At 36.5% G+C, this 27853-nt stretch overlaps 1 protein-coding gene and 1 pseudogene across 5 annotated transcripts in view; both read left to right on the top strand.

Moving 5' to 3' along the window:
• The window catches only part of CTNNA3 (catenin alpha 3), a 1374069-nt gene that overhangs the window by 955678 nt on the left and 390538 nt on the right, over positions 1 to 27853 (top strand). For 4 of the 5 annotated variants that reach the window (XM_070432842.1, XM_070432840.1, XM_070432841.1 and 1 more), the window contains exon 12: positions 26693 to 26893. The exons of the other annotated variant lie outside the window; for it this stretch is intronic. In XM_070432842.1, coding sequence (XP_070288943.1) covers positions 26693 to 26893 — 201 coding nt within the window. The remainder of the gene's footprint in view (positions 1 to 26692; positions 26894 to 27853) is intronic. 5 annotated transcript variants of the gene reach the window in all.
• LOC139022138 (mitochondrial pyruvate carrier 2 pseudogene) lies at positions 117 to 5556 on the top strand (annotated as a pseudogene).

Raw genomic sequence — 27853 nt, 5'->3', positions numbered from 1 at the left:
TTTTTGTTCGTCAGTTTATTCTGTTCATTAGATTCCACATGTAAGTGAGATCATATGCTATTTGTTTTTTACTGACCAGCATATTTCACTTAGCATAATAATGTCCAGGTCCATCCATGCTGTCACAAAAGGTAAGAGTTTCTTTTTTTTAATGGCTGGATAGTATTCCAGTGAATATATGTACCACAGCCTTTTTCCCCACTCATCTGCAGATGGGCACTTGGGCTGTTTCCAGATCGTGGCTATTGTAAATAATGCTGCTATGAATACAGGGGTGCATATACTCTTTCAAATTGGTGTTTTGTGATTCTTAGGGCATATTCTCAGAAGTGGGATCACTGGTCAATAGGCAGTTCCATTTTCAATATTTTGAAATTAAAAATTTTTGTAAAATTCTTACTGTTTTCCACAATGGCTGCATCAGTCTGCATTCCCACCTACATCCTCGCCAGAACTTGTAATGTGTTGATTTATTGATGGTAGCCATTCTGGTAGGTGTGAGGTGACATCTCATTGTCATTGTCATCTGCATCTCTCTGATGGTTAGTGACATTGAACACTTTTCCATATGTTTGTTGGCCATCTCTATGTCCTCTTCGGAGAAGTGTCTATTCAGGTCCTTTGCCCATTTTGTAATTGGATTATTTGTATTCCTAGTGTTGAGTTCTTTATATATTTTGGATATTAACCCCTTATCAGTAGTATCATTGGCAAGTATGTTTTCCCATGTGATGAGTTCTGCCATATGATGGTTTCTTTTGCTGTGCAGAAGCTTTATAATTTGATGGAGTCCCATTTGTTTAATTTTCCCCTTGTTTCCCTTGCTCGAGGAGATATATCAGCAAAATATTGTTATGTTTTGTTCATTAGGGTTTTTATGGCTTCAAAACTTACATTTAAGTCCTTTTTCCATTTTGAGTTTATTCTTCTGTATGGTGTAAGTTAGTGGTCTAGTTTCTTTTTTCTTTTCTTTTCTTTTTTTTTGCATGTACCTGTCCAATTTTCCCAACACTTTTTATTGAAGAGACTGTTTTTGCTCCATTGTATGTTCTTGCCTCCTTTGTCAAATATAATTGATCATAAAGGCATCTGTTGATTTCTGGGCTCTGTTCTGTTCCATTGATCTATATGCTGTTTGTTTTTTTATTGTCTAAAGTTTACAAATGTCACCTTTTCCCCAGATTAACACCCCCTCTTGCCCCTATTGCCCAGCCATTCCCACCCCCAGGCAATCCCCCACTGTCCCGGTGTCTGTGTCTATTGGTTATGCTAATATGCATGCATACAAGTCCTTTGGTTGCTCTCTAAACACCCCCTCACCCCACCTACCATTTGTCTCTGGGTCTATTCTTGTTCATCAAATTATGTCGATCATTATATCCCACATATGAGTGAGATCATGATTTTTATCTTTCTCTGACTGGCTTATTTCACTTAGCATAATGCTCTCCAGTTTCATCCATGCTGTTGCAAATGGTAAAAGTATAGTGGCATAGTATTCCATTGTGTAGATGTACCACAGGTTTTTAATCCACTCATCTGCTGATGGGCATTTAGGTTGTTTCCAAATCTTAGCTATGGTAAATTGTGCTGGTATGAACATAGGGGTGCATGTTTTGGGGTGTTTTTACTGTAGTTGATTTCTAATTTCATTCCACTGTGATCTGAGAAGATGCTTGATATGATTTCAAATTCTTGAACTTGTAGAGACTTGTTTTGTGGTCTATCTTTGTGAATGATCCATGTGCACTTGAGAAGATGTATATTCTGCTGCATTGGGGTGAAATCCTATATAATAAAAATCTAATATGCAAATCAACCAAATGGAGGAATAACCAGTGGAACAACCGGTCGCTATGATGCACATTGACCACCTTGGGGCAGATGCTCAACACAGGAGCTGCCTCCAGCCCGCAGGCCAGCCAAGGCAGGTGCCAGCAGGGGTCTTGCAATCACCCTGCCAGTCAACCCACAGAGGTAGGCGACAGGCAGCAGGGGGGAGGGCCGACTGGCAAGCGGTGCCAGGCAGGCCAAGGCGGGTGCCAGCGGGGGGCCTCCCTATTGTCCCACCGGTCACCCAACAGATTGGCCCTGATCACCAGCCAGGCCTAGGGACCCTACTCATGTACAAATTTCAAGCACCTGGCCTCTAGTGTTCTATAAATGAGTATTGCTGCTCCAGCTTTTTTTTCTTTTCCATTTGCATGGAATATTTTTTCCATCCCTTCACTTTCATCCTGTGTGTGTCTTTTGTTTTGAGGTGGGTCTCTTGTAGATAGCATATAGTTGGGTCATAATTTTGTATCCATTCTGCTACTCTACACCTTTTGATTGGAGCATTTAGTCCATTTACATTTAGGGTTAATATTGGTAGGTACTTATTTATTGCCATTATATTTTTCTTCTTCTCAACAATCCCTTATAGTAATCCCTTTAGCATTTGTTGTAATGCTGGCTTGGTGGTGATGAACTCCTTTAGCCTTTTTTTGTTTGTTTGTTTGTTTGTTTTGTCTGGGAAGGTCTTTATTTGACCATCTATTTTGAATGATAGCCTTGCTAGATATAGTAATCTTGGTCTCAGATCCTTGCTTTCCATTACCTTGAGTACTTCATGCCATTCCCTTCTGGCCTGTAGAGATTCTGATGAGAAGTCAGATGTCAGCCTTATGGGAACTCCTTTGTAGGTAACCGTTTTCTTTTCTTTTGCTGCCTTTAAAATTCTCTCTTTGTCTTTAATTTTTGGCATTTTAATTATGATGTGTCTGACCCTGGGTCTGTTTGGGTTCTTCTTGTTTGCGGTTCTCTGTGCCTCCTGAACTTATGTGACTTTTTTCCTTTACCAGGTTAGGGAAGTTTTCTATCATTATTTCTTCAAACACCTTCTCTATTTATTTCTCCCTTTCTGCATCTTCTGGCACACCTGCTATTCTAATATTGTTACATTTCACATTGTCCCACAGCTCCCTTAAGCTTTCCTCCTGTCTTTTCATTGTTTTTATAATTGAGTGATATTTTCAACTCTGTCTTCTAATTCACTGATTTGATCCTCAGTTTCCCCTAATCTGCTGTGTATTTCTTCCAATGTGTTCTTTATTTGTGTTATGTCATTATTTATCTCAGACTGTTCTTTTTTCATAGTTACTATATCATTTTTCATACTGTTGAGCATTTTTGCCATCATTACCCTGAACTCTGTTTCAGATAAATTTCTTATCTCTGCTTCATTTATCTCTTCTTCTGGAGAATTCACTAGTTCTTTCATTTGGGGGTTGTTTCTTTGTTACCTTATTTTGGTTGTCTGTTTGAGTTTGTGCCTATGTATTAGGTAGATCCTCTACACCTATCAGTCTCTAGAGCAAGACAGTGTTAAAGACTGTTTCTGACTAATTGGCTGGGGCACAGACTCAAAGCCTCAAGAGACTGCCTCTGTCTATAGACTAATAGGATTCTGACTTGAATTGCCCCCAGGCAATCATCCTCAGGTGTAGCAAGAGTTTTTTCAACAGGGTGGGGCAATGCTTCTGCCTGGAGACTAATTGTTACTTTTAATCTCTTAAGTGGCCTCAGGGCAAGGTGTTTTCCAATAGAGTATGTAGACTGTCTTCCCCGCCCAGGCAAGGCAGATGTCTATATGGGAAAGATGTCCTCCACTGTGTGAGGGAATGACGCAGACTAGGAAACTTGGGGTGTCTCCCATATGAGCTCTATCCCAGAGTCCCCAGGCCTGGATTCTGCTCTCACAGCTCCAGACCACTTCACCCTCCCTCGGCCAGAGCACATGTTGGGTGGCTCCACAGGCAATTTTTGTGCATTGGCCCTTTAAGAGGGTGCCTGAACTTTCAGCTGCCATTCCTTGGCAAACAGCATCCCATTGCTTTTCATAGCTAGATGTTATGTGGGTGCCTTCTTCAGTTTGGTGCTCTCTTCTGGGAGCCCAGCTTCGGGATTAGATCCCAGAGTTCTCAGTGGCACCCCCACCCCCTTTCCCCCACAGCTGAGATATCTCTCTGGGACTTCAGTTGCTTCAGTCAGCCCTTTCGCCCCTCTTCCCCTCCTACCAGTCTCTATGCAGTCTCCACCTTCAGTCCTTGGGTATCAGGGTTCTCTCCTGTGAGTTTTCCATTGATTATTCAGGAAGCCTTTCCATATTTCAGTTGTAATTCCACCTTGTTCCTGGGAGCATGTCCGTGCAGCATCCACCTACTCTGCCACCATTTTTTTTTCAGTGTCACAAATATCGGTATATTTTCTTTAGTTGAACAAACACATTATACATATTGAGAAGATTCATTGATCCAATCAACAAACCTTTATTGATTGCCTACTATATAAATTTGCAGAACTCAGGTACTGGCAATATGAGGATTCATAATACATTTCCAGCATTAAAAGAGCTCAAGGGAAGGCTAGTACAAAATATAAATACAAGGAAAGGAACATAAGCCAAAATAACATTGTAAGTTCATATTGAAGATATAACAATAAAAGATTAAAAGGAAAAAATATGTAGCAAGGATATAAAAACCAAATATCTTAGTGTATCAGAAGCTATACATATTTAGCAGCAAGAGGGAACCAAAGCCACAGGCATTATACTCTAGGATAGAATTTTATTTCTTTTCTTCCCCATTATTCAAAGTTTTTCCAGGTTTGAAGAAAAATTGAAACAAAATGCATTGTATGAATCAGAGAGCTGGAGCTACAGCTTTTAAATCCTGCTGGCATATATAGAAAGAAAAACAAAACTAGAGGGACAAGGGGGTTCTGAGATAAATAAAACTAAAAGTGTTAAAATAAAATCATCAATAAAGTGAATTTAAATTAGACAGTCATAGAGATTATTAATGACTTGAATGAAAGAACTCCGGAATTTATGAAAACTGCAGCAAGTGACTTGAAAAAAGCAAAGAGATAAGTGCAATGTTGAGATAATAAACATAGCATTTATCCACCAATCCACCCTACTGATGCATATCAGAAAAAGAGCTAGGCACAATTCACTTTAAAGTAGCCTATCAATAACAGAGGAACCACTTCCTGTTTTTTTAAAAAAATAACTTAAACAAACATCAATGATGTACATGAAAAAAGCCTGGACAAAAATATTAATTTTTTTTTTTAATTGTAGGAACTGATCCGGCTTTTAGTTGAGAATGACCCATACTTTTATGTTGCAGGAGTTACAGAGAAATAGGAGTGGGCTTAGAGGGCCACCTACCATCGGGTCCTCGAGAAAGTGGAGCTCCTGCTGCCTGAGAAATTGAGGCCGCTGTCCAACCACCCAGCAGATCCCAGAAGAGTTTTTTTTTTCTGGGCTCCAATTAGGAAATGGGGGTTGGTGTGTGCTGGGTTGGCTGACGTGGCCAGACCTGCAGAAAAACTCAGCACAGCTCAGTCTGCTGTTTTATGGCCACAGGGCTTATTTGATCAAGATACTCACTTGTAATCATTCCAAAAAAACTGGAGCCTGTTTGCTTTGTCAGGGTAGCAGGAGCCTCTGAGCTCTTTCGTATTTGGAGATATAACCAAGAACTAAAAGCTAATGCAAACAAATAAGAGTTATTGATCATCCCAACAACCTAGATGTAGCCATAACCACTGGGACCTAGTTTAATTTATTATTTTTTATTGGTAAGGTGATGCTCTCTATGCTAATAATTGGAACGCATTTTTAAAAATCTGACTTAAATAGGAGCTAGTACTCAATTCAGCAGAAAATAAAGCAACTTTTTAATTAAAAAAAAAAAGTTACAGAGAAACAGGAGTGGGCTTAGAGAAAAAAAATATTGAAATAATAGAAAATAGTTTCAGTGAGGCTCCTGTAAGAAATTAGGGCCTTTTTTATTTAAGCAAGGGTTAGTGGGTGAATATTAATAAGCATTTCAAGTCTCCTTATCAGTTTGACTTTGAACAATTTGTGCTGGTCAAAATTAAACAAAACAAAACTACTGCAGAAAGTTATTGATCATAACTAATGCAGTGAGTATAAGGTAAATAATGTATTTGTGTAATGGTTACCTCTAAAGATCAGTGAAGAAGTATCAACATTGAATAGTTTGCTTACAGACTTCATAAAGTCAGGGTCTCAGAAATGGCAATCCCTGGAGAAGTATCGAACAGACTGTCAAACCTCAGAGGGAAGGGAGGGGAGGGTGGGGGGAAGGGGGAGAGATCAACCAAAGGACTTGCATGCATGTATATAAGCATAATCAATGGGCACAGACACTAGGGGGATGAGGGCACGAGTTGGGGGGGGTGGGGGGCTCATGGGGGGGTAAGGACACATATGTAATACCTTAATCAATAAAGAGAAAATAAAAGAGGACAGGTTCTGGAAAAAAATAGAAATTTTTAAAAAATACAGTCCATGCCTCACTTACTTCTACAAAGAACTGTGTTAAGCAGGGTTCATTTCAGCTTCCTATTTCTGAACTTTATTTTTTCAATATCCCTATCACATGTATCATGGAGCTCTTATGAATTTTAAAATTTGTTTTTGAACTAAATTGCCTGACCAGAGCACCATTTCTTTGGAAGATAATTGTCTATTTTAAATGCTTTAATATCCCCCTGTTTCATCGATGAGAAGGAAAAGTGGAACAAATTTAAGAAAATGTGAGGATGTACCAGTTCTACTCTTTCAAAGTGTAACTTGAAGGAAAGAATAGGCAGATTATATCAAACAGGAGAACTTAGCTGTGAGATTTAATACATAGAGATTATCTTTCCACTTTTTTCAAGCCTTCGCTTTCATATTTTAAAATTCTACTTTGGCAGATAAAGTGGAGCCTATTATTGATTGTGGGTATCTGGACATGGACAATTGCAATCAGACATAAATCTCCCAAGAAAAGACCTTGTGTTCTGTTATTACGAATCAGTACTCTTCATTATGTGACATCCAGGGGCTGACATTTCTGCCTAACCTTCTAGATAATGGAGTTACATGGCTATTTAATCTTTTAAGGAAATATAAAGACTCCTAAGATTACACCGCTTTGCCTTTGTAAATCATACATTAGTGGCGTTAAGACGCAAGAGGATGCCTTTTCAAGCTTTATAGCTTGCACCAGCCACATAATTAATGGTTATTACCATTTGACTGTTGTTTGTTTTATAAAAATGACAAAATGTGAAAAGTGCTAATCCTCAGCTATGATTAAGTCTGATTTGAGTCAGTGTAAAAACTTGGAAGAAATTCAAAAGAAATGTTTAAAATTATTGTAATTGTCTGGAAATGTAAGGCAGTTTTCTTTTTATTGAGTGTGGAAATTAACTATTTGACCTTCTAGAGTAGGACTTTTCTAACTGAAATGTGATATAAATCACCAGGGAATCTTTTTAAAATGCAGAGTCTGATTCAGTAAGTCTAGGATGAGGCCCGAGATGCTGCATGCATATCCAGCTATCACGTGCTCAAGTGATGTTCATGGTGCTGCCTAACAGATCAGACATTAGGAACTGGAACAGAGGTTAGAAATTTGTAACCTACACTCTATGGGGGATCCTCAAAGTTTGAGTAATTATATAAAATTGTGGCCTGGCCAGTGTGGCTCAGTGGTTGAGTACTGACCTCTGAACCAGGAGCCCAGGTTGCGGACTCAATCCCCAGTTGGAGGCATGCAGAAAGCATCTGATGAATGATTATCTCTCATTATTAATGCTGCCATTTCTCTCTCCCTCTCTCTTCCTCTTAGAAATCAATATATATATATATAAAGAAATTGTGCACAGTGTGTGAGTGTGTGTGTGTGTGCATTTTCATGGGGGGGTATCCATAAGTTTGATCACATTCTCAAGGTTTGTGTGACCTACTGCCCTGAATTGTTGATTAGGACTTTCTTAATATGTTCTATATGTTCCTTGTAATGCTAATTCTGTGAGATAATCATTGAAAAATGGTAATCAAATAAGTTTTGAAAATTCTATATGCGTCATCTCTTTTGTACATTTAAGTTTCATATTAATATGCTATATATTTCACAAAATCCTGGAGTTTTTATACCTACCTAACTTTTCATTTTAACCCCAGTGTTTCTTAAACTATTTAGTAATGTTTTATTTTCTCTTAAATTTTTCCAAATATGTCCCATGAACAATAAAAGAAGATATGGTTTACATTAAACAAAAGTAAATGTATGGAAAAAATTTGTATCTAAATTTATGATTTCCCTTTCACTGCTGTTTTTGCCCTCATTCTGTATGATTCACATTTGTTCAGATTGATATCTCCAACTCATGGCCTCCTCACTTGCATTGATCTTTATCTTAAACACTAGAGGCCCAATGCATGAAAATCGTGCAAGAGTAGGCCTTCCTTCCCCCAGCTGCCGGCACCGGCTTGCACTGGCTTCCCTCCGGCTTCGCTCCAACACCCGGGACCCAGGCTTCCCCCGTAGCCCCGGCTTCATCTGGAAGAATGTCGGTCTAATTAGCATATTATGCTTTTATTATTATAGATTATTGTAGCCATTTATTCCAGTGGTCAATCTACATATGTATGGCTTCCAAATTGTTAATGTTAGTCTCACCTTTTCTCTTAGCTGGAGCCTGTATATCCAGCTATTTATTAGACATCTTCACTTATTGGCACATGTGTATGGATATTTTAAAATTAACATGATCAAACAATATTTCCTGATTTCCCTTCTAAAGTCACTCTTCTTCTAATCTTACTCATTCTATTTAATAGTGATCCTGTTTACTCACGTCAAGCCAAGCCATCAGGTAACAAAAAGATTAGCAGGAGGAGATGGGACTATGCTACACAATTGGGGAAGAGAATAATATGTTTGAAACTTGAGTGATTATTTTGACACCTCTTAGTGTTTCCATGCCAAGATTTATTAATAAACAGACAAGTACAGCAGGCATGACCTAGGAAGGGAAGGTAACCAGAGGTTTAGAGCTCTCAGGGATGAGAGCCAGGGTCACCCCACCATGCAATGGTGCCTAGATTATCAGAGATGATGGCTCAAAATTAGAGGAATATAGTATGGATGATGGTCGAGACAATTGTGAGTCTTGGTTACAGCCTAAAGATCAATTCCATCAGTGCAGGCTGTAATTCATCTCACTAACTTGTTACGTGTTAAGCTACCCAGGAAACAAAGACCAACCAGGTTTCCAGAAAAGCCATTTCCATCTGTAATGAATTTACGCTAAGAAACAAGTAAATTTGAGTGGTACAAGAGGTGGGCTGTAGTAGATACTGTGGTAGTCCATTCTCTTTAGAAACTATGCAACGTACCCATGCCTCTGGGAATATCAGTTGCCGAGGGCTCATGTCTATGACCTTCACTAAAAATCACCTTTCACCATAGAAAACATATTGCCTAAACTTATGCCACCTTCTAAGTGGTGGTCTGCAGTTAGTGACAACCTAATATTCATATGAATATATATTACCTCCTTGCCTCAATTTGGGAATGTCCTTATAGGTTCCGGAGCTTCTCAGAGTATCATTTGCAAGGTCAGTGGTTCAGGTTTTCCTTTTGCACGGTTATGTCTTCCTCATTTTTGTTAGTGAAACTTCTTGGAGAACTCAAGAAATCTGCATATAGTTTTTCCTGTTCAGCAGTGTCTCAAATACCAGGATTATCCTTAATTGATGATGTCATATAAATGCTCATTAAATGAAGTCATGAATTCCTTATTTCTGTAAAAATCACTGCAGACTAATGACCATAAGCCAATCAATGATACTCTCTCATCATTGATATTTCTCTCTCTCTCTCCCTCTCCCTCACTCTTTTGAAATCAATAATAAAAATATATTTTAAGAAAAATAAATGAGAATTTTGTATAATCAGACTCTTGGTTGCAGTTGTATTTTTTATAAGTTTTTGAATATGACCTATTACAAGGTTAAAGAGAAAACGATCAGTCTTGTATCTTGTTTTGCTATTTTATAAATAAACCAAATGACTCTAAGTGAACCTAGCTAGAAGACAGCGATCTATTATATGGTTATGGTCTCACTGCTGTCAAAATTATCCTTAGACTTCTGGATTTCCCAAAGTGTTCTCAGGTCAAATTCCACAAAATCAAACTTCATCATGTATTTCATCTTTATGACTGCATCAGTGTGTTTAGCTACACCAGTGGTTGGCAAACTCATTAGTCAACAGAACCAAATATCAACAGTACAACGATTGAAATTTTTTTTGAGAGCCAAATTTTTTAAACTTAAACTATATAGGTAGGTACATTGTTATTAACTTAATTAGGGTACTCCTAAGTCTTAGGAAGAGCAACACTCAAGGGGCCAAAGAGCCGCATGTGGCTTGCGAGCCGCAGTTTGCCAACCACGGAGCTATACTATTTTATTGTGGTTATGTTATCTCTCCTGGTTTCCCCAAAGTAACTAGTAAATTTAGAAGCACCCTAAGTTTATTCCTGGCCCTTTTATATATTTCTAGATCTACGTAGGAAATTCTGTGCAGAAATTTAGATTGAAGAGGGTCAGATGCGGTGAGGTGATCATTCAGAAGCATATTAAGTGGGTCAGGAGCAAGAAGCAAAGTTAGGGCAACACAAATTCTCATAACCAGAAACTTTCCTGTTGGCCTCTTCTCATTATTCATTTTTCCCCAGGGATTTCCCATTTGAAGCTGCCATCATTAACCACGTTTCTGGAAACAAGTTAACTCCTTGGTATGTGAGAGACACAAAATACCCAGAAAATGTCAATAGAAGTATATTTGATACAATCAAAATTATGTTGATAGAATAACTCCAGAAATTACTTAACTTTATTTTGGAATAATGTGCTCATTTTTTAAAAAAGAGAAAAGCAATGCATTCAGAGATTAGTTTGTATATTCTATTTCCACTTCGGGGTCAAGAGTCCATTGGCAGTGTTTGCTCCTCGGATGTGTCAAGAGTGTGAGATTTGTGTGCCTACTGCCTGCTCATATAGATAAGAAATAGCGAGGAGAACTTTCTGATTGAAATATATCTCCCATTCCAGTCTATGAATTATATATTCATTTTCAGCGAGGTTACCACACTGTTCTTTAATGTACTCATTAGACATCAGAATTAGAGTCATTGACATTTTAGTTTGAATTTTTTTAATCCAAACATTGTTTGCCAAGGCCATTTTCACAAAAGAGTAAGAGTATTATTGAAAGAATAAATGAGGAGTGGGAAGACTATTTACATATCAGGAAATTTTTATGGTAAGCCCAGGTTGTATACTTTTAATAGCTTAAGAACAATTAAACTTTGAGGATTGGAAGAAGAGATATTAGAAAATGAAATTTTAAAAAAAGTACACTGAAGAGAAGCTTTGTCCACGTTACAGTTTTTCCCCTGATCCTTTGTGCCAATGAGAATGATCTTGGTGACCCCTCTGTTCTGCGTGGTGGACCTTCTATTTTATGATTAAAAGGTGACACGTGCTTTATTAAGAGAAAGAAATGGTTGAATGAACTATGATTTTACATTTGAAGAAGAAAAAAACATTTAAAAAATGAGAAATATGAAAAAAATGAGTTTTAAAAAGTAATTTAAAAGTGTTAGAATGGAACTGCAAATAATGAATGAAAATACACATCATATGTGAAAGTTATTAGAGTAGGCTTTTATCTTCAAACAAATATATGCCTAATATATTAGGCAAAGTCACAGCTAATTAAAGAACTAAGAGAGAGAAGGAAGATTTAAATATTAGGAGCTATCTAAAAAACAGCAATGTTCCTAGAGTTTCTTTATTTATCCTTCCTATTATTAATGCTAGGTATTCCTCCGACAGTGTGTGATATTGTATATAAGCAGGTGCATCCATTTGATATTGCACAGGCTGCTTCAAAGGTGGAGTGAGTGGTGAAATAGCAGTAAATGCCAGTGATATATGTTCTTTAGATGTGGTTTTGGTAGAGTTGAGAGTAGGTAATAAAAATGACGAATTGACTCAAATCTTCCTTCCTTTTTCTTTCTTTTAAGCACAGTTGTTTAAATTCCCTATGTGGTTGGAATACATGCATGTGTAAGAAAGCATTCTACTTAAAGTAGTTGGGTGTTTTTGCATAATCACATAAATCTGTTATCTGGTATTTAATATTGTTGGAAAGTCAAACCATAGATATTTATTATTATCAGAGGGGTCTTCTAAAGAGTAAATTCACGCTAGTTTAACAAAACAGAGCAACTTAGTGACTACTAGATAAATTCCTTTGAAAAATTTTGTTCAGAGAGCTCTTAAACCTTAAGAAAACAAAGCATATCACTACAATCTACTGTTGCTATGAGGAAGATGTACAATTATTTCACTGAATAGTCATGGAAACTTATGTATATAATTATTTATAATTGCATGACTATGCTAGAGTAGTAACATCAAGAAATGGTCTAAAGTAAAAGCCCTTCAGTCAGACTTTCTGGTTCAACTCCAGCTCTACCATTTATTATTAATATTCAAACTTGGAATAGGTTATACTTACTTTTTTTTTCCTTTGAAAAGAATGAGGATAATAGTAATTATTTTTGTGTTATTTATATGATTAAAGGAGACGATACTATGTCAACAATATACAGTAAGTGTGCTTTGTATTGTATACACAGGGGTTGGCAAAAGTAAGTTTATAGTTGTGAGTACGCAAAACAGTTTATTCTTGTATTATTATACGTTCACTAGTTGCCCTGCACACGAATCTGTGTGCCAGTATGTCGCTGTTGCCCTCCTGTAGCTCCCCCCGCCCCCTCCCTCCTCCTCCCCTCATAGCTTGCTGTCCTGCCCCCTCCTGTAGCTCTCCACAGCCCGCTTGTACCTCGCTGGCCCACCCTCCTGCTGATCCATGATCTGGTCTTGATGCGCTTGGTCTTTATGCCTCAGGGCATAATGGCTAATTAGCATATTCCTCTCTTATTATATAGGGTTATTGTATTGTTTTCCATACGAACAACGTATGTATATGTATATGTCTTCAACATACAAGTACTGAAAATTAAGTTTAAATTATAACTATACTGGCTTTTTCTTCCTATAGTTCCTAGTTTAAATATCCAAAAATTGATACAGAAAACAGATTTCCATAGATTCTTAATTTTTCCCTGTCACATTGGAAATCCAGACAAATTACATAAGTAAGATCATATAAAAATTAACCTTTGAAGGACTGAAAGTATAAGTCATGTAAGTTCACCATGGGGGAAGCAGTGTCATAAAGCATGATTAGACTAAATTCATCGCATAGGACTATATTCAGTGAATATGATAATTTAGGGCTCATACAGCAATTTTCTTTAGATAATGGATGGCATAAAGTCTATGGTATAGCAGGATAATGAGCAAAGAAATTTTGCATTTTGGCTTCATATTTCTTGATAACAGATGACATTTTGTTAATGTTATATCTAAAGTTTCTTGTGAATATAAAGTATGAGTATAATAGTATAGTTCTTCTTTAAATTATTTAATATTATTTTATAATATTGTCTGACAGCCCCACTGTTCCATACATGCACTGTATGCCAAAATTATGATGCAATGTAGGATCCCATGCCTTTGAATTTACTTGACTGTCAAAGTCAAGCTTTGTGTTTATCATTTGGGTATAACATCTTATACCTTCTGTGTGTTTTTTATTAAAATTATATTGTTTTAAGGGATCATTTTTTTTTAAACATTGAGAACTGAGAAAAAGATACAAGAGGCAACCTAAAGCAGGAAAGGTAAATAAATCAGAATCCATGGGCACATAGCATTAAGAAAATATTCCTAGCCAATTATAACTCAGGTGTTTTATTGATGTGTAGAACACTATAGGGAAATAAAATTTATGCCAGCTTTCCAAAATGTATGAGGAGAGCACGGGTAATTATAGTTCCTCAAGTTTATCATTTTATAGCTATCTTGAAGGAACAAGGTAGACCGCTGACCCTAAAATAGTGAGATAAAAACCACCGATATGAGTGGAAATTGCTATTTGCAGTTCAACAAACATGATTGGAAAAGGAAATAAAATAGAAAAGGCAACAAAATGAAAATTAAAGAAAAACTAAATTAGACCAGATGTTGCGAATCTGTTTTTCATGCAGAGATGCTTAAATGCAGGGAATGGCCTTCCAGGCAAGGTTGCTGAGATAATAACACTGAATTTGTTCAAGATGGTTTGATTAGATGGTCTGATGGTGGAGATTTAGAACTAAAAGGAGACTAAGCTGTGTAGGTCAGCTGGGCTCTTTGCATTAAAAAAAGTCTCATATATTTATTCAAGATCTTGAATAAAGATTATATTTCTCTGGCCTTGTTTTTTTTTTTTTTTTTTTTTTTAGCTGTAGCATAAAAAAAACAACAGGCACATAACATGTTTTGTTTCACATTTTAATCAATCTTTTAAAGAGCTTACCTCCCATTATTACTAGCAGTTGTTATCATGTTACCTTTCTCTCTGGTTTTATTATCATGGCCTCATTATAGTATCTCCCCACTGGCTTCCCCTACTGTGATCCTTATTACATGGATGTTTGTTCCATGTGCTACTGTCTTTCATCATGTTTGAATCTTGGCAAAAAATTTTTTCTAAATACAATATCTTGTAGACAGATTGCATTGGTCTCATGCAATCATTGCAATTGTTGGACATCTGACTGCTATTCATGCCAATATTCCATTCTGGAAATTTCTGTGTGAGAGAAAAACTTGTTCTTGAATGAAGAATTAGGAAATAAAATAACTATTTGATTTTTAAAATCTTTAAATAGGAAGTTTTAAATTTTTGTGCCTCTTTTTTCTGAAATTGAATCTAGCATGAACTAAGGTATCCATACACAAAGAACATGCATTGTACTTTGCAAGCCACGAAAAAAGTAACTAAAAACAATTGAAATGTGCAAAGAAAAAAGATATAAATAATACAAAACTATCTAGTAAACTAATATTTATATATTGTTTATAGTATAAAAAACTCTCCCAATAAAGTAGCTTTTGGTAAATTCTTCAGTTTTTACTCAACTTATAATTAAGGTGTAAAACTTTATAATCATTCTCTTGAAATTTTAATTTGTGACAATTTCATTTAGTGATCTCAATACCTTTAAAATAAAATTTAGTGAACTGCACTGTTAATTGTTTCTGCCTGAATACATCCTGTATATTTTAGAAAAAAATTATTTATATCAGGGGTCCTCAAACATTTTAAACAGGGGGCCAGTTCACTGTCCCTCAGACCGTTGGAGGGCTGGACTATAGTTTAAAAGAAAACTATGAACGAATTCCTATGCACACTGCACATAACTTATTTTGAAGTAAAAAAACAAAACAGGAACAAATACAATATTTATATTTGCATGTGGCCCGCGGGCCGTAGTTTGAGGACCCCTGATTTACATACTAGAGACCTGGTGCATGAATTTGTGCACTGGTGAAGTCCCTGGGCCTGGCCTTTGCCCTCTTGCAATCCAGGACCCATCAGGGGATGTCAGACTGCTGGTTTTAGCTCGGTCCCCACAGGCCAGGCCGAGGGACCCCACTGGTACACATATCTGTGCACCAGACCTCAAATGCATATAAGATCTTTGGTTAATCTCTCCCCTCCCTACCCCCTCCCTCTATCATTCTGAGATAAGTCAGTCTGTTCCACGTTTCCATGCCTGTGTGTTGAGCGTTTGCTCCTCGGTGGTCAGTGCACATCATAGCTACCAGTTGAATGGTTGCTTAGGCATATATATATATCCAAAAAAGGTTTTTACTATCCTTTTAATATCTGAATAAATACATGTTTATTTAATAAAATTTTGGATCCTGTGTATGTTTTCAGAGTTAGATTAAAAAATGAATAACAGTATAAAAATACATAGAGCATCAAGTAAAAGTGAATTCTTCAGAGAAAAATTGCTGATGATTGATGAAATTGCCTTCTAGTTCAGAGGTTGTAGGATGACTGAGAAGGATCTATTAGAGAATCTTCTAGAGCAGCGGTTCTCAACCTGTGGGTCGCGACCCCTTTGGTAGTCGAACGACCCTTTCACAGGGGTCGCCTAAGACCATCCTGCATTTCAGATATTTACATTACGATTCATAACAGTAGCAACATTACAGTTATGAAGTAGCAACGAAAATAATTTTATGGTTGGGTCACAACATGAGGAACTGTATTTAAGGGGCCAGAAGGTTGAGGACCACTGTAGAGAGCTTTGTGAAAATGTCAGAAAGAAACTCCATGGGAAGGTAAAAGATAAACACAGACTATAGAAATCTGAGTTGGGATGAAGTATATTGAGTTTCCTGTAAGGATTGTTCCTATATATTTGAAGCAGTGTCTTTTACGATTCACTTTTTAATCATCCTTTGATTTTTCTCTCTAATTACATATAGTTTTGTAGGGGCTTCCACATTTTTAGAAACAATCATGTTGATTCATAGTATTTTGTGAATGACACTGATTTGAGAATAAGGAATCATACCTTGAAATTACTTCTAACCTCTTGGACCTGTTTGTCATTTGTGTGGCCAATTCCCGATGTTGCTAGGTTCCTTGAAAGAATCACTAATGAGACCAAGAAAGAAAATTCATCTACCGGAGAGGGACTACTCTGAAATTTTTTGCATCTGAGAACAAAATATAAGGGAAAAATAAATTTCAATGAAAGGACGATATGACTGAGTTTAAAATAAATTCATTGACTAAGGAAATGAACTTCCCTAAGGCATCTATCTAATAACAGTCTTTCCCTTTTTAATTGTTAGCCTTTTCTTTTCATGTATAGAGATATTGTATTTTAGAAGGAAATTGAAATAATTAAACTGCATACTTAATGTTATGGGGAAATAAAAAATAAATAAAATTTCCCAGGTTATAAACAACTCGTTTGTTCCTAATCTTATCTGTTCATTTAAAATGTTATGTATTTTATTCTTTGGGGTTTCTGTTCTACTATATGTATCATGTACCTCAAGATGTCACTTAAAATAGTGCCATGATTTTCTTTCTTTTAAAAATAATGTTTTTAATTATGTTTTGGAGGCGGGGGGGAGAAGGAGAGAGAAACAGAAACATCAATGCAAGAGAAACATTGATCTGCTGCCTCCTGCACACCCTAATGTGGATTGAGCCTACAACCCGGGCATGTGCCCTGAGTGGGAATTTAACTGTGACCTCTTGATTCCTGGATTGATGCTCAACCACTGAGCAACATCAGGATTTTTTTTTTATTCCTGTGCCCCATAATACAAATTTTTGTAATTCAACACGCAAGTTATTCTGTATTTTCAATCCTAAACAAGGAATAGCACCCAAGCAAATACTGACTATTTTCTACAAGAGTTTTCAGCAACAGAGGCATTCAACATTAGCATCCCGTGTGCAGAATTGAATGGTTTTATTGCTTAATATGGGAGAATTGCTCACTACTGTCTGTTCCTGCTGACAGTCCTGATGTTCACTCTGGTAATATCCTCGAAGCTATTTTTTTTTTAACTCAGGGCTTTGATATTAGATGTTAATAGGTTCTTGGTCTATGGGAGAGGAAGCAATGAGACAATTAACATGGAAAAGCTCAGTCAAAGAAAAGTCAATGGAAAAGGCTGAATGAGAATGACTAAGGTTTGGTTTATTTTTTCTGTTTATTTGTCAAGATAAGGACAGCATAAAATGTTCTGTTGCCCTAGACTTGCTTCTACACCATAATCGTAAATAGTGAGGCATAAAACTTTGTTCATTTCTTCTTCTATGACCATCTCTCCAGTGACATCTCTAGAATGCTTTAGGTTTCCTTTGGCTATGATGGCTCCATTCATTTCCAAAATATTAACTTTACTAGAGCACTGTTCTTGAAAGCTTTCTATAATTAAAACTAACTTTCTAACTTCATAGATGATAACTCAAGCCCAATTAAAATTAGTGTTGAAACTTTTAATGCATTTTGTTTTCTATATATATATACAAGGCTAATATGCTAAGTGTCTGTCTGACCAGTCACTATGACACGCACTGACCACCAGGGGGCAGAAGCTCAACTCAGGAGCTGCCGTGATACGCACTGGCCATTTACAGAGAAATGGCACCATGGACCTGGTGCCCACAAAGCAACACTTGGCTTCCCTGAAGTGGGACACAGGCCCCACAACCACCCCAGAGCAACAGCCCACCAAATCACAGCCAACGCTGCTGTCGCTGTCGAGTCACCATGGCGCAAAATGCGCTCACAGTCCAGCCCAGCCCAGAAATGGTATCTGTGGGTGCCTGGTAATGATGTCACGTAGCAACGCCCAGCTTCCTCTCCCTAGCGACTAGTCTCCTTGCAGTTTCTTCAGCCTAGGAACATGACTTGCTTTATAGCCAGGTGGAAACATTTTTTCTGTGCCTCATCTCATTTGATCCTCACAGAAATCCTGGAGTAGGTAGATAGGAGACTCAGTGGAATCTTCCTCTTTTCATTAGCCAGAAAATGGAGATTTAGAAAGCTTAGAAACTTGACCCAACTGAAAAGAAGTAAGAAATGGTGGACCTTGAAAATGACTTCAGGTTTTCTCACTGCACAGAATATATCAGACACTGCTGCAGTTAGGTATTTTACCCTTGGTTCTCCCTGTATGATCTACAATAATAATCTGCTTTGTGTTGATACTTATTGTTGTGTTGCTGACAATTACCTGAAAGAGAAGTTGGGGTGCTTCACTGGGTTGGAAAAAGTTTAGCTAAATCAGAAAACAGGTCTAATTAAACAAGTTTATTTTATATATATATAAAGGCTAAGTTGACTCACACATGCACAATACATATAAAACTCTCGCTGGTGCCAATTGCACATGTGTGTTTAGATCTGTCATTGTCGATTGTGATTTTGGTTGGTACTCTATAGAGAAAGGGCGAATAGCAATATTAGAATATTTCCTCTAATTAATTTTCTTTCAATGTGCACAAATTCATGCACCAGGCCACTAGTATAATTATATAGATCTTTTGCACAACTTTATAAACGTTAGAAAATTTTTAAGCCTACAAGATATCTTTTTAAACTAAAAATCACATATCTGTATATCTTCTTTGTGATGTTCCTGCTCAAATCTTTTGCTTATAGTAACTGAGTTATTGTTTCCTTACTATTGAGTTTTAATATTTTTTTTTGTATATTTTGAATACCGTCCCTTTATTAGGTATGTTTTGGAAATATTTTTTTCCAGGTCTGTTGCTTATCTTTTCATTCTCTTGAGCAGAAGTCTTTTTTGTTTGTTTTTCTGTTTGTTGGGTCTTTGTTTTTTATGAAGTCCTAGTTTTCATTTTTTTTCCATCACTTATACTTTCAGTGTTGTATTTAGAAAATCACTTTCAAATTCAAGGTTATCTAAAATATTTCCTAGGAGCTTTATAGTTTTGCCTTTTATATGTAGGTCTATGAGTCCACATGCAATTTTTGCTTTACACTTTTTCACGTGGGTAGAAATAAAATACTTGGAATATTAGTAGCTTCTAAGTCAAAGCACACAGTCAAAGAATAATTTTCCAAGGTGAAAGCAAGACTTTTGGAAATTTAAGGTGAGCATGTGTCAAAATTCATTGTTAATAGCCACCAAGATAATAATGCTTTGTTAAGAAGAACTGGATAAAGAAAGAATGGTTAAATAAAATTTCTAATTTAGAAGCAAAACTGATCAATGTCCTACAGAACAATAAAAATGTAACCTTTGGAATGATCTTTTCTATAAAAATCATTCCATCTCTACCATATAAAAATTCATTTGCATTTCTATGTGACAAGACTCATTTACAGGCTATCAGTTTTAAGAACAAATGAGCATCTACTCCTACAGAATTGTAAAATATTCTAACCAGCAGTAAATAGCAAGTGGGACAAAGATTCATAATCCTGGAGAATTAGATATCTGCCAGGTAGGGTTGATTCACAATGTCTGCCCAACAGCATGTGCAAAAGATAAGCAATCATACCTTTGGTCTATTCTGAGCTTTTGATAAATTTCTTAACTACTTCACAGAAGAAACTGTGATTAGAGCTTATGTAGGACATACTAAAAGAAATATGAAGGATTCAGTTATTGTATTTTTGTGGTTTTTATTTCTATAGTTTTGTGTCTGCATAAATACTATAGAGTTCCTATAAGTATGGGTTGGAAAAGAACTAGTTAGAGAATAGAAATCTTGAACTTTATTTTTCTTTGGATCATTGTCATAAATAGGTCAGGAGAGTTTGAGCTAGTTAAAGTCCAATGAAGAATAAAAAGCTTATAGTGCAGAGAAACTGGACAAACTTTTGGAATAAAGGTTAATAAAACTTCATTAAAATGATCAAATAATGATAATTTTGACTATTATATTTTTGGAAGACTAAAAGACAGTGAAAGAAATAATTCTTTCTGTTTAACAGCTTGTAAACCCTTTGCAGACAGATATTTTGTTTTATTTATCTTTGATATCATTTACATTTTCTAACACATAGTCTTACTTAGGTTCAGAAGATGAAACAGAGGAAAAGGGGTGGTGAATATTAGCAACGTTTTACATTAGCTACCTGCATGCTCTTATTCTCAAAATAGCACTTGCTGAGATTTTTATGGAGTAAGCTATCAGTTAATTTGGAGACCAATCATCACGATCAATTATTGGCAAATAAATTTTGACCACCTTTAAGTAGATACACAAAATTAACATATAGTGGTGTACTCCATTTGCTTTTTTGTTTAATGTTTGTTTGTTTTTTGGTAAAAGAGAAAGGAAAATTATATATGTTTGTTTTCATTTACTGAATATTAGTGTAGTTCCCTATTAATGACTTTTAAATTTATAGCCATAGCCCTGGCTGAGTAGTTTAATTGACCTGATACACCAAGGTTGCATTTTGATCCCTGGTCAGGGTACATATAAGAATCAACCAATGAATGTACAAATATGTAGAACAACAAATAAATGTCTCTCTGTCTCTAAAAATTAATAATATTTTTTTAAAATATTTAAATTTACACTTATAGATCCAGGAGTGCAAAAATAGAAATTTATTTTCATATAATTAAATTAGCTTAACTGTATGTTCGCCAGATGAAGGGGATGGGGCAATGGGTGAGAAAGAGAAAATGATTAAGATATACTAGTTGCCAGTCATAAAACAGTCATGAGTTTTATATAAAGTGTTATAGTGTAAATCAGAAGACACCTTAATCAATAAGCCAAATTTATTTGGAGTCCTGTTCATTTTCGCTAGCACTAGTGGGCCCAGGGGAACTCTTGCTTCTCAAATTCTGGGGCCCAATATGGTGAAAGTCTTTTCAATTTATATGTTTTTCAGCTCTTTGTTTTCCAAATTTGGAATGAAATTTCCAGACCTTCTGAGAAAAAGTCCTGTTTGCGGGGACAGGCCATGAGACCATATCTCAAGGCCTGCCCTGGCGCCAGCACTGACAACTCTGTCTGGGACATAGTTTATGGCCTCTCTGGAGTGGGAGTAGTCTTATTTTCCCTATTATTTACGAAAGCAAATGTTTACAGAAGCCAGGATAGCAGGGTTAAAATTTTAAACAGCAGTTTTTACCCAAGATGGAGGTTACTATGCTTCAAAAGTCCAACATAGGAAATATAGTCAATAATATTATAATAACTATGTATGGTATAGGTGATTACTAGACTTATCAGGGTGATCACTTTGTAAGGTATATAAATGTCTAGTCACTATGTTGTATACCTGAAATTAACATAATATATGTCAACTTCAACTGAAAAAAATTAATCAATTATCATAACTTTCTGAACTCGTATACAATCGGGACCTAACCTTTAATCTTGCCAATTTAAGAAACTCAGCCTCTTTTGGCTTATAACTCTGTGCCTTTAGAAAAAAATAAGTTTCTGCTTTGGCTGGATTTTATTTCTTTTCTACTTTTCCTGAAACTAATTCTATCTCTAATTGTGGAAAACTAAAAAATTAAGAAAAGAATCAGAGAAAAAAAAAACTTAAGGCATTTCAAATCTCATTGTGTTAATACTTGCTACAGTGCCAAAGTTGGAGTTACTCAGAGAAGTTTGCAACAAGTGAAATATCTTTTATTCAAAATCAATATGTCTCCCTAATTATTACTATTTTCAACATAAAAAAATAACCCTTTGCATTTCAGAATAGCTATAAAGTGATTGATAGAGATTGCTAGTAGTTAGCAATTCTTTGCTCTTAAAATAATGCACTTTAGGATTTTCAGTAACACCAGGACATCCCATCACTCACCCCAAATCAAATGTTAACTCACACTCTGAAACTATTAATAAAGACAAGTCTTCAATCGTTCTTCAGAGCATGTAATATTCTAAATATGCTTATTCTATAATAACATTTTCTTTATTTTAGCTCTCATTTTAAAAATGATGTAATTGTTGAGTCCAAGTGCATCTACAGTTGAGAAAAAAATAAATTGAATGTAGAACTTCTAATAATTGTTGCTACATCTGTCTAATAAGTTATCCTAGTCCATCAGCAAAGTCTTAAGCGATACACCAGTAAGTTTTCTACAAGGTATTTGGTGTTTTATTTTTTCCCCTTAGCGGTGTAAGGTTATATAACCGGGCATAAAAACTCAAGCTATCATGAAGGACTTTTTAGCTACCTAAATTCACCTGAAATATGAGTAGCAAAAAAATACTTGTTTTTAGGAAATTAGTTCACTGTTTAATTATTGTGCATACGTGGGAGGTGCCCAACACTTTTATTTTCTTTTTCTGGCACTCTATTATTTAGAGTTTTGTGCAAATAATTGTTGCTGGCATTTTTTGAAACATTCAGAGTAATGGGAAAGTGTCACAATAATGGAAACTTTGCAAACTTTCCTAATTCCTTTGTGCTATATTTAATGTTAGTATTCAAAGATCAGTTAGTCATCATCTCCAACATTCTCAACATATCTGCATATGATAAAGTCTGATTATATGCTGCTTGCCACTCATTTCATGTACTGTTTTTTCATATTGTGTATGTTCCTGTAGGGCTTTTATTCTGTATCTCACCTTGCCTATAGAATGCTTCCACATAATTAATTAACACTATGGCTGCTGATTGTGTTGCTCAGTCTGAAGCAATAACCACACACACTTCTCTAAGACCAATAAAAAAAGAACAAAAGCAACCCTTGCTATGTTTTTATTCTCTGCTTCAAATAATAAAATAAATTGCTGAGCTTGTATATAATTTTTTCTATAGAAGAGGGAAACAATCAATTTATTGTTATTGAATATTCTTTGTATATCCTTTCCTGTGTAAAATTCACCAGGTAAAGAATAGTTTGTGACAGATATGATTTCACCTTTAATTAAATAGAAATTACATAGTTTATAAGACAATTAATCTTCAAAAATGAGCATTGTGGATTTTTTCCCTAAATATCTTTAAAATTTTTTTAGGATTGAGCAAAAAATAACTCTGCAACCTAAAATTAAGCACCTTAATTTATGGTTAACGTGTGTTGTACTTATTTAAAAAAAAACAAACAAAAAAACCTTACCAACGTACATGGGAAATAACAGCTTCTTAATGTGTCATTAAAGTGCACATCTGTGGACTTTTAAAAAGCTCATGATTGCTCTGCCTCCCACATTTAAACTTGTATTTCAGTTCCAGGGGAAATATGATGGTAATGATAGCCAGGCACTTTCTGTTGAGAAGGGATCCTGCCTGTATTTATTATATGCCTTTATGATACATTCATAACTGAATGCTGCTGAGTAGGTTAAAATTAGAGTGAATTTATAACAATGGTTTTCAGTGTTTAATCTTTTTCAAGCAAATGACCTGGCTGTCCTTGATGTGGGTCAAGTTGACTATTTAAGGTCACAGAAATATGTCTGCTTATGTACATAACACATGATTTAGGATGTAGACAAAATAATTTACTGTTCTCAGATGTGTCTTATTAGAGGAATTCATTCATTCAACAAATATTCTTTGGTTTAACAGGTGCCATGTATTGTATTAGAGACTAGATAGACTACTCCAAGTAACAAGATAAAATACCTGTGCTCCCATATATTCCATAGTGTACGGAGAGATATTTTCATGAGTACATCATTAGAACATGGACAAAAGACCTAATGGAAACATATAGACTGTTTCATGGGAATCCCAAACAACATGGGACAAAATTTGTCTTGTTGTCGGTCAGCATGAATTTTCTGAGGAAGGAACATTTGACTCGTATTTTGAAAGAATAGAAGTTGATGAATCAGACCAAAGGGGATTCACAGTTGTGATATTATGATTTATAATAGAAAATATATACTTGGTATTCACCCCGTATCGGATACAGAGCTTGTAAAATCCTTGGACTTTGCTAAGTGCTGAAAAGCCTTGAGGTTTCTTTCCTTATGTTAATGAGATGACAGTGGACTGAAGATGGGGCCTATTGCCTGAGGAACCAACCATGGAGAGGTGGAGAGGAGGGGGCTGGAGGTTGAATTAATCCTATCTGTGTAGTGAAGCCTCCATGTGGGGTGGGGGGGGGGGGGGGTAGACTGCATTCAGAGAGCTTCTGTGTTAGGGAGCATGTGGAGATGTGGGGAAAGTGGTGTGCCTGGAGAGGCATGGAAACTCCATACTCTCTCCTTATACTTTGGCCTATGCATCTTCCATCTGACTGTTCCTGAGCTATAAAAGTTAAATCTAATAAGTAAGTATTTCTCTGAGTTCTGTGAGATGCTTTAACAAGTTAATAAAACCCAAAGAAGGAGTGATGGGAATCTCTGATTTATTGCTAGACAGTCAGAAGTATAGGTAACAAACTGGGCTTGGGACTGGTGTCTGAAGTGAAGGGTGCAGGAGAAGCCTTGTGGAAGCGGATGCCATCTCTGGTAGAGAGTGTCAGGATTGAGTTGAATTGTAGGACACCCAGGTGGACACCGAAATTGCTTGTTGGAGTTTGGAACCCTCCGCCCTCCACCACACACACACACACACACACACACACACACACAGAAATTGGATCCAGGAAAGAAAAAGAACAGTCTATCCAGGTCAAGACTCTAATATGCCCACAGGAACAGAGGCTTGTAAGAACATGGTGGACTTGGGAATCATAAAATAAATATGACTGAAGCATAAGAGGCCTAGAGAGGAATGATAGTCGTCAGGTCTCAGAAAGTCACCAGGGACCATATTATTTGGTCTTTTGGATTTTATGCTCTACCCATTACAAGAAAGGTGTGACGCCGCAAAGAAATAGCTTTGTTGAATGCCTGTCCTCTGGGGGAAGGGGGAAGTTAACACTATGGTCTGAAATTTGTAAGGCCTTTTTGTTGTAGCTGTTTTCTAGTATGTTTTTAAGCAATAGAGTCCTTAAGGATTTTGAGTGGGGATTCATTTGAAAATGCTAAGAGCCAAACACTAATTCTTGTAATATTCTTTTAATTTCTTAGAAATATTGCCCAGGCTTGATAATATTCCCCGTATTTTCTCAACGTCTCTCATTAGTTTTATTGGGAGTATTAATCATTTCGTAGACAAAGAAAACAGTACTATCCTCAGAAGTCTGCTGTCTTCATGCCCTAATCATGCAAAGAGGGAAGGAGCAGTGGAGGTCGGGGGACACTCTTCAGAGTGGGCAACTTTCTCAGGGATTCGCTTGCCTCAAGTCAATCTTTACAAAGCCCCCTATTTATCTAAGTGTTTTCATAGACTTAGAGAGGTTGCTGCTTTACAATTTAAAAATTATGTATTTCATATGTTTGTTATTTATTAATTTTAAGATTTCTGTAATTGTGTTAAATTTCATTGTTCATCAATGAAGATGAGTTGAATAGAACTCCATAGTTTTATTTTGCTATATATTTAGGACAACTGAAATTTTTAAAGAGTTTTATAACCTCTATAATGTTGCTTTTAATCAGGATTAAATATTCTATTATTATACATTTTATTTTTTTTATTATCTAGAAACTCAATTTTCACCTACAAAGCAGTAAAATCTAAAATCTAATCTATTGGGCCGAAACCGGTTTAGCTCAGTGGATAGAGCGTCGGCCTGCGGACTGTAAGGTCCCAGGTTCGATTCCGGTCAAGGGCATGTACCTGGGTTGCGGGCACATCCCCAGTAGGAGATGTGCAAGAGGCAGCTGACCGATGTTTCTCTCGCATCGATGTTTCTAACTCTCTATCTCTCTCCCTTCCTCTCTGTAAAAAATAAATAAAATAAAATAAAATAAATAAATAAAAAAAATAAAATCTAATCTATTGGAATTAGAATGTAAAACAATATATAATCTATAAAGATTGTTGATAAAAATGTAAAATTCTGTATTTTGCAAATTTTGCTCTTAAAGAGATAGGAGCAAAATTATGTCTGTATTTTCCCTTTCCTATTGTCCCTGTTCTTCATTCCCAACATGCATCACATCTGAAGTCAGAAGTTAAATTGTAATATGTTAGATTTGGGTGATAAAAAAAATACAGTGGGGCCTTGACTTACGAGTTTAATTTGTTCTGTGACGGAGCTCGTAACTCAAATTACTTGTATGTCAAATCAAAAAGTGAACGAGTGAGACACGTGATGCTGGGCTGATGTTGTGGCGTTCACTGTGACGTTCGCTGCGCCAACCAGCAGTGGGGTATCTGAAGCTGGCTCGTAACCCGAATTTTAGCTCGCAACTCAAAGCAAAAAATCGGCCGAGAGACGGCTCATATCTCGAAAAACTCGTTAGTCGGGACACTTGTAAGTCAAGGTCCCACTGTACTGACAAAATTATTTTGATCTGTTTCCTTACAGAGAGCCACATCTTAGAAGATGTCAACAAATGTATCATAGCCCTGAGAGACCAGGATGCTGATAATTTAGACCGAGCTGCCGGTGCTATCAGAGGACGGGCAGCAAGAGTGGCTCACATTGTCACAGGTGAAATGGACAGTTATGAGCCAGGCGCTTACACTGAAGGTGTGATGAGAAACGTTAACTTCCTTACAAGTACTGGTAAGTCCCAGCCACCATTATTAGCTGTACTGGTCCTGATATTTGAATCTACGCAGTTACCAATTACTCATACACATGAATAGAAGCCTCAGCCTGTGTTGGTTGCTTTGAAATAGATTGCTCTACTATCTCATAGGCGCTTGCATCCTGTGGTTATATGATTTGAAAATTATTTCGGAGAAGTAAATATATTTACTGGGGAAAGGAACAGGCCATAACCACTTATGAATGTTTGTTAATGCCAGAGCTGATAGGAGATATATTTAGGCCAGATGTGATACGATTATAATCGTTTTCAAATCCTCTTGGCTGCGCATTGGTACCCCTGGTTTTTGTTTACATTACTCAAACAGAGCAAGCTTGTCCTAGGCTTCCAGAGAAATGCTCTCTATCTTCACTTCTTTCACATAATCTTCTTTGATTAGTTAAAAAAAATGGAATCAGGATTTTGTTTGGGTTGCAGCACTCATTTTTTTGAATCACTCAGCAAAATGGCATTCTTAGCTTTAGCACCACGATTAACATTTCTCCAAGAAGCTTACAGAAGCATTTGAAGTAATATAGATTCAGAAGGATATAATTGGAATGAAGGCAATTAACTATTTTTGTAAGTCATCATGGCAGAAATTTCTCCTGTGAAAATTCCTCCTGATTGGTAAAGTCCCCATGTTGAATTTTTCTTATTAATTACCTCTTAACTCTAAGGTAATGTTGTACCCATGATTCCTATAACATTTGAGATTTCATACTTAAACTAGAGGCCTGGTGCACGAATTCATGCATGGGTGGAGTCCCTGGCAGGCGATTGGGGCCATCGGGGCCGCGGGAGGTTGGCCAGCCAGGGGGAGGGGCCACGGGAGGTTGGCTGGCCACGGTAGGTTGGCTGTGGGAGCACACTGACCACCAGGGGGCAGCTCCTGCATTGAGCGTCTTCCCCCTGGTGGTCAGTGCATGTCATAG

This window comes from Myotis yumanensis, unplaced genomic scaffold, assembly GCF_028538775.1.
Source record: "Myotis yumanensis isolate MYYU_CA2020_CCGP unplaced genomic scaffold, mMyoYum1.0.hap1 SCAF_13, whole genome shotgun sequence".
In the NCBI taxonomy this organism is placed as follows: domain Eukaryota; kingdom Metazoa; phylum Chordata; class Mammalia; order Chiroptera; family Vespertilionidae; genus Myotis; species Myotis yumanensis.
Note: the sequence above shows the minus strand (reverse complement) of the source record. Positions and strands in the feature narration are given on the sequence as shown.